Below are 8199 nucleotides of genomic sequence, written 5' to 3' on the forward strand. Positions count from 1 at the left end.
AACCGGGAAGAGACCGCGGAGCATGGCTAGAAGGCCTCTGCTTCCACATCCAGCGTCATTATCCCAAGGCCCCTTGGCTTGATATGCAAACAGGCTGCAGGTCCCAGGGGTGCCCAGAAGGAGAGTGCCCTGTGCAGTGGACATCAGTTATTCCTGCACAGCTGCGGCACAGGCCCAGCCTGACATCTAGCGGCACTGGCCAAAATGGGGTGCTCCAGCTGGTGGCAAACTGGGCTGACTGGGAGCCCTGGGGAGCCCAACAGCCCCCTCTGCTCCCTGCACGTCTCAGGTGCCCAGGGATCTCTTCCTGCCCTATGAGATCGTTCAGCAGCAACCTCCCATCCCCGGGCAGCTTTCAGAGGCACTCACCATCTCTGTCCACGTCCAGCCTCTTCTTCCCCTTCCAGCTGCCCTGCTTGTTGTGGTGCTTAGCCACATCTTAAGCAGCCAGCCCGCTTGTCTCACACCTACAAGGGGCATCCTGTACCTGACACACTGGGCTGCCAGGGTCCCCAGCATCCCCCATGGAGATTGCGGCCACCTCCCTCCTGCCCACTCTGGGAATCCCTGCCTCTCACCTCCACTTTCCCCTGGGTCCCGTTGCCCTGTGCATCATGAGAGGGACATGCTCCTCCAATAACAGGACATCTGCTGCCTGCTCAGGCTCCCCAGGGCGGTCTCGCTGCATGTGGCATGGATACAAACCTCATCCCTTCTCCCCAGCCACCAGCAGCCCCTTCTCCCGAGCCACCACGAAGCAGCAACACAGCAAGCGGGGACTCCACAGGGTAATGACAGACTGAGCCACCCACAGCCAGCACCAAAAACTGGAGTCCTGGGAACGGGTGGTCCCACTGCTCCACTGAACTGGCCGAATGCTGGAGCGCAAGCTCCGGCTTTGGGATGGCTCTTCCCTGGAGAGGAGCAGTGGGATGGAGGGGAGGGGATGGGGTTAGCCTGGAGGAAGGAGATGACAGCGGAGATGAAGGCAGTTGAGGCTGGCAGAGGGTGTTTTGCTTAGAGAAGGCTCAGCTCCACGCTGGCTCCCCCAGGGCAGGATAACTCACACACAGACCCCGGGAATAAGCAGGACAGGCTAAGCTGAGTGACTCAGTTGCTTTATTTACGGCCTCCAGCAGCCCAGTCAATGGGCTGCCTCACTCAGTGATGCTGCGGAAGGACTGGACAGTGGGGCTCGCAGCTCCCCACTCCACGGGTTTGCGGTACTCCCCCTTGGGCAGCAGGTACTGCCTGCCCCGGTAGTTGGGATGCTCGTAGAAAACCCAGACGCCCTCCAGCACTCTGCAGGCGTGGACTTCGCGCATGTGCCACTCCTCCATGATGGAAGGGCAGTCTTCGGTGGCTTCAAACATCTGCCCGCCAAAATCTCCCTTCTCAAATACCTGGATGTGGCCCCGGCCTCCACTTGGCTAGAAAAAGGGGAGAGAAAATGGCAGAGTGCTGGAGGGAGGCACTGACACGTCCCTGGCTCTGACAGTCACCAGCGGATGGGAGCAGAGCTAAGGCACAGTCAGACTCGAATCCGGTACAAATCACCCCCTCAGCACACCAGGACAGGGCAGAACAGCTCACGTCAGCCCCCAAAAGCACAGTGGGGAGGCAGCTGGGGTAACTCTTGACTGAGCATCACGTGCAAAGAGGGCACAAAAGCACCGAGCTGGTGCAGAGCAGTTTCAGCTCAAACCCCCACCGCAGCCCCAGTTTTGCAGGGAGGAAGGGTGCAGGGAAGGATGAGACCACGTCAGCAAGTGCTGGGCTCTCTATCCCAGGCAGCCTGCCTGTCCCGCTGCTGGCTTGAACCCTTCAGCCACTCTGTGTGAGCATCAGAAGGAGAGATGGACCCCCTCCACTCCCCGTTCCTCCAGGCAATGAGGAGTTTAATGAGCTGGTGACCCCAGCTGGGTTTTATTAGAGGCAAACGCAGCATGGGTATTTTCTACTGTGATTTGAAGCGCTGCGTTGCCTGAAGGCACTGCGGCAGTTTTAATCTGCAGCTGCCTGGACACCATCTTCCCCCGCCTCCCCTGTCCGCCCAAGCCCACTCTTGTTGCCAGCCCCAGACGAGCTCCGTGGGGTCTCTCAGATCTGTGCGCTGCCACTGCGGCTTCTCCAGGGCACTCTGACCTAATGCCTGCAAGCGGCAGGTCCCCAGTGCAGCCTCCCCAGGCGCAGGAGTGGAAGCCAGGGACCAGGTGGACCTGCAGGATAAGGCCTCCGCATTTCATCCCGATGGAGGAAGCTATGTTGCTGTTATATCTCCCATGGGTTTTGGCTCCATCCCTTATGCCAGATCAGTGCTCTGAACTGGCTGGAAACTCTCCCTGCCCTATGCAAAGGGATTTAGACCTAGCTCAAACCCAAAACAGGCTCAAAGTGGCATTAGACCTCCAGACATAAAAGCAAAACCCCTTCTCAGCTGTGAGACCTGCTCCACACAATGGGAATCCATGGCTGTGCTACTCAAGTCAGTGATGCACAGATCACCAATGTCTGCCCCACTGCTGGCAGCATTCAGCATCTCAACCCCAATCCACACTCCCTCCATGCTCCCATCCCTACCAGTTTTAAAAGGTGCTTCTCCCCTTATGGGAGGGAAACGATCCCCAAGGGATTGTTCCCTCTGTTCCTTTCTCCCCAGCCAGCGCTTGCATGGGGTGTAAACACTGCTCACTGTCAACCTACATTTATCCTGTCTCCTGCCGGTGGAAGGATGGGTGCTGCCGGAGGCTGCAGAAGCATCTCCCCATCATCAGTTAGGAGCGGATGAGCACAGTTCCTGTGCTGCAGAGGGGAGACACGCATTGCCTTGTGCTCTCCTAATACCAGGAGACACCGGGCTGCTCCAAGCATGCCCAAGGAGGGCTTCAGGCATCCCTCCCACTCCAGGTCTGCTCCTGGGGCTGTTCTCCCCATGCCCAGAAGGGTTTGGTGATACTGAGATTCGGTTCCCTGTATCAGAAGGCAGCCCTGGCTTGCTAGAGAGGCAAACAAACTGCCCCCCATTCTGAGCGCTCCTGCAAAGTCTACATCCCACTGTTACAAGCCTTGCGCCCACCATCAGACTTGGATCAGTTGGCAGCACACCAGCAGGGAAGGCGAGAGGTAAACCTCTGAGTGACCTGCCCAGACACTGAAGTCCCTAGAGGAACATGCAGAAAAAACTCCACTGCTGTTCCTATGGAAACTCACCTGCAAAGCACTCAAAGGGATCTGCTTTTTCCCCACTGCAGTCAAGAGTGGAAGAGATTTACCTTCTCCACTCACCAGACACCTTGCCATTCCCAGAGCAGGACTGCGGGAACAAACCCCCTATAGCCATCCTCTCCAAGGGAGCTCCCACGGGTCCCCAGGAAGATGGGGGCCACCCACAAGCATGCTGAAACCCTTTAATGATAGGTGTGTAAATTAAACTGTCCCTTGGGAAGAGGTCACACTTACTATCTGGACGGCTTTGCAGGAGCCGAGGCGGTCATTGAGGCCCATCCAGTGGTGATAGTCAGGATACTCCCCACGCATCAGAACGTACATGTTTCCAGAAAAGTTCGGCCTCTCATAGGCCACCCAGGTGCCTCCATCCACCCGGATGGAGTTGCAGCGGCTCAGGTAGGTGTGAAAATCGGGGCAGTCACTGTCGCACTCGTAGCAACGGCCTAGGAAATTCTTGTCTTCGTAGAAGGTGACCTGAAACACAAGCAGAGGAAGGAAAGCAGGGATGTTCCTTGTCACCTAGCACATGCCTGCATCCATATTCCAGCTGCAGCACGGCATGAAATATCTGAAAACAGAGTCCTCAAGATGTCAAAAAGTCATCAAGCCCAACCGTTGAGCAGGATCAACTGCATCCCAGCTAACCCTGGCAGCTGATTCACCAGCCTGGCCCCAGCGCCTCCAACTGCCACCAATGCCTTGCCCTTCCCAGCACCTAGTTCTGTCCCAATCCAACCCAAAGCTCCCTTGGTGAAGTCCCTGTCCTCTTTGCAGCAAAACACTATTAATACATTTCCCTCTCACCTTCTCTAGATCAGTAGTTACTAAATTATGGCCAAGGGAGCCATAAGTAGTCAGTGGACTGTACCAAGCAGCGTTTCATTTATATTGGCTTACCGAGTTAGCAGTTGCAGTTAGACCGTTACTGATGAGAGGGTGGTGAGGTCTCTTTCTTCCTGGGTCATGTCTTCTAGCCCTGTGATTGTTCTCCTTGTTCCCACTCTAATGGTCCACAGCTTGTTTTCTCAAAAGTCAATGGCAAAAGCTGGACATCACACAAGCTTTACCAGTGCCAAGAAAAACTAAAGGAGCGTTCCACGTACATGGTGGATAGCACAGTTCTTCAGACATCCGAGGACTGCATTTGCAGTTGGCTTCTTCTGCTTTGGTTGCTGCAAGTTTGCTATACAGCTGACAAATTTCCGATCCATCACCACATTTCTTTCCCAAGAGCTGCTCTACAGCCAGGCAGCTGACTGCAAAGCACTTCGCTCAGGGACACTTTTCCCTACTTGATCACAACCTGTTTCAAAATGATCTCAAGAGCTGGTGAGCAAATCCCATTCCTCTTGCCGGAGGTATCAGCAAGCCAGCCAGCCAGCCCTGGACAGGTGACACATGCTTTCTTCAAAAAGCCCTTCGTGGAAATATTGTCAAGCCCTAGACCCAGACCAGTCCTTTGTACAGCCCCGCTTTTAGATCCTTCCAGATGACAATTATTCATCAAGAGCTGCTCTTCGCAATAAGGGTTCACAAGCCATCATGTCCATTTTGACTATATTCCTTGCTTGTTCATGATACTGTGATGTCAGTCCATGCCAAAAATTACATTAGTTTGACATGAATCAGTCTCAGTAGATCCCTTTCAGCTGCACCCAATCACCAGCCCATCTTACACCTTAACAGGAGTTTGATTACTTACTCCAGTGTCTTCTAGAGCCTTGCGTTGAATCAACTGATGTGCAAGTTGGTTGATCCACTGCAGTGCATACTCAAGACAACATTTCACCTTTTCCAGCCTTCCAGTATGGCATCAGCCCCATACATGCTGCCGGGTTATTTGGTAGCACCTGAGATTGCCTCAGCCAATTCCCCCAGATGCTCTGGAGAGAATTTTTCTGGCCCCAGTGATTTAAACATCTAACATGCAGTACTCCATAATCCATTTTTCCCACAGTTTTTCCATAGCTTGAGTATTAAGATAGATGAGCACCTTTTGCTCCTAGCTGGTTGTACTTCACCTACGGTGCTTTGGCTACTGGTATTGATCTAACATCACTGCTGTTAAAAATACTGTTCATTGTCACAGTTTCAACCCAGGAGATAGACACAAATTCAGGACAACCTGCTCACTATTTTTTTTTTCATTCACTTTGTGTTAAAAAATAAGTTAGGCACAGTTTTCCTAGAGCTGGTTGGTCAGTGTGTCCTACCAGCCTGACCAGGTATCTGGGGAGTCGGACTAATCATGCCAGAGGATCTATGTCCTTGGTCTTGTGGCCTGTTAGTAGACCTTTATTAGGATAATATTATTTCCCTCACATTTTCCTCTTACTTTCCAGAGTAAGCAGTCAGTACTTTCACTACGAAGCAGTCAGTGCATACAAAGCAACCTGTCCCCACATCTCTCCCTCCTGAGCAAGCTCTTCCCATCTTCAGTGCAATGGAGAGTTGGGAGATCACTACCATCCTTCCAGCAAGTGAATAAAGGTTGTAAAAGGTGTGCACTAAAATGTCCAATTCCTGTTTTCCCACACTGCTACTATTAGGTAGTTAACCATGCTGGTCAGCCCTTGCCAGCCACAACCCTGCTGTTGTTTTACAGATCCTGCTTCCGGATCTTTGTCCCTACAGGTATCACCTGAAAAATCCACCAGCATGAGTCCAGAAGCAACACTGAAAGCCCTGCTCACTGAGGTTTGGCAGTCACTCACCACCAGTAATCCTCTTCTTGAAGCCAGTGGTCAAGGAAGCCACATCATCCCTGTAATACCCTCCACAGTGAGGTACACAGGGATGCATCTCTTCGCGGCTCAGCCATTACCCTCCACTGGGACAGCTGATGAGCTCTCCCCCTCTTCAACCTCACTCCCCAAGCTCTGCAGCGCCTTCTGATCTGCAGTCCCACTCCTGTCCATACAGTGAGCGTCCAGCACGGTCGATGATGAACTCTGCCCAATGTCTGCAAGACCACAGGTCTGGTCTCCGTGCAGCAGCACCCCACCTGGGCAGAGGGATGCCTCCTCCTGCCTCACAGCAGGGCGATCGGCAGTGGGAAAGGAATGGGTCTCTGTCACCTCTGGTCCTGGCTCTGCACAAGCTGCCTTGATTTTGTGGCTGGCATCCAGCAGAACCAGCTCCTCTTGCAATGCCCTCTCACAGCAACTGTGCATGAAGTTGGTTAAGCTGGCCTTTCATTTTGTAACAGAAAAGAAAAGCTCATTTGATGTTCATTCCCCACCCAGCCTAACACAACTGAACTTCAATTTGGCAAAGCTACCTGGTGTTCCTAGGAGGGTATTTTCCCTGTACGTATAAAGCCACAAAGCCAAAGAAATCCGAGAGCACATTAAGAGCATGGCCATTCCCACAGAACAGTGACCAATCAAAAGTGTTGCTCATTGTTTTATTCTTAGGCCATTTATAGGAAGACTTAAGGAGAGGGCTCCTGCCCACCCACTCTCCACCACAGCCCTTTGCACACACCCTCAATTCATTTTAGACCTTCACACTCAGCGCTTCTGAGCTTTCCTCCAATGATTCAGGCACAAACAGAGAAGACTGATGTTTTTCACCCGCAGGATAATGACAGGTGAATTACAGATCTCAATTCCAGATTTGTCAGTTCATTTCAGTCGCATCTTACTCCGACGCAAATCGCCTTCCTTCAGTAAAGCCATCAAGTTGCTCTGCTTACAGCACTAACCCATTAACCACTCACTGCCCAAACTTTGCTTTTTTGGGGCTTACCTGGCAGCTAACAGATTTGCCATAGCAGATCTTCCTTACAGGACTGTAAAACTCTTACTCCCTTGGCCACCTCATAGCAGTTATCACATTTCTTCCCAACAGCAGCTCTGTTGGAAGGAAACTTGTAAACAATAACTGTAAGCAATAACCAGTAGTGCCTGCTGCCTTCTAAGAAAGCAGCATGGGGGCAGTGATTACTTTCTAGGGCAGAGCACTTGCTTAGGTTGCAGGAAATAGTGTTTAATTGTCTCCTTCGCCCTTTTCTTCTCCCTGGAATGTGCTAGGCAACAGCATGGCACAGAGAAAAGATGAGATTTGCACTCTTTCACTGACTTAACTCCTCTTGGACATTTTGCTGCACCGCAGCAGCACATAATAAACAAATTCCCTGTAGCATGCTCACAGGGGACATGGCTTTCAGCAGGGATAAAGGCAGTATGCGTTTAAGTCTCTTCAGGCAGACAGGAGACTTGAGCATGAATCAGTTACATTTCCCTAGCACCCTCTTTATGCATGGGTACATAAAGACTGTACCACTGCAATCTGACAGCCACCAGGTTAGAAGGAAGCAGCACACCATGTTCAGTTTCTAAAGACTGCTCAGAAATAGCCAAATCACTTTGAGCCAAGATCACAGACGAAAGGTGCAGAGAAGCAGAGACTGAATCCAGATCTTCCATAGCATCAGCCAGTGCCTACAAAACCACTCTGCTTCTGAGCCCCCTGCTCCCTTGGGTCTTACAGTCTCCACAGGTTAAAAGGAATGTAACCCAAAAGCAAAACTAATACAATGGAAAGATGTAAGTCTGTCCACAACCTCTTAACAGTTGTTTAACATCTCACAGGAGAAACTGGCCACTAGCCCAAAGTTCTCGCCCTCCTTTCCCAGCTGTTTATCCCTGCCCAGTCCCAACCCTGCAGCAAGGTCTGTGTGAACAACCAGCTCAGCTCTGCTAACTGCAAGACTGAAGAACACAGCATTAGAACTGGATCCCCGTCGGATGCACATCACTAGCTGAAGTTGAGCTTTCTGATCTACCTCCTTCTCCAGTTTAAATTCGTCTCTGCCGACTCCACCAAATCACAAGGCTGGTTCACATCTCTCAGGGAATGCTATTGCCTTCGGTGCTACGGTCATCATTCAGGCGTCTTTCTGTCACAGCACACCCTTTGCTCCACCATGGAAGGGGGATGTGGCGGGGGGCCCCCGGGCGCGGGGCC

At 52.1% G+C, this 8199-nt stretch overlaps 1 protein-coding gene across 1 annotated transcript in view; it reads right to left on the reverse strand.

Moving 5' to 3' along the window:
- Positions 1-1105: 1105 nt before the first annotated feature.
- Positions 1106-8199, reverse strand: part of CRYGS (crystallin gamma S) — a 9975-nt gene continuing 2881 nt past the window's right edge. Inside the window, exons 3-4 of the mRNA XM_009284971.2 lie at positions 3460-3702; positions 1106-1430 (exon numbers count right to left, since the gene is read on the reverse strand). Of these exons, the coding sequence (XP_009283246.1) occupies positions 1158-1430; positions 3460-3702 (516 nt within the window). The 3' untranslated portion in view covers positions 1106-1157. The remainder of the gene's footprint in view (positions 1431-3459; positions 3703-8199) is intronic.

Source organism: Aptenodytes forsteri, unplaced genomic scaffold (genome assembly GCF_000699145.1).
Source record: "Aptenodytes forsteri isolate BGI_AS27 unplaced genomic scaffold, ASM69914v1 Scaffold679, whole genome shotgun sequence".
Taxonomy (NCBI): domain Eukaryota; kingdom Metazoa; phylum Chordata; class Aves; order Sphenisciformes; family Spheniscidae; genus Aptenodytes; species Aptenodytes forsteri.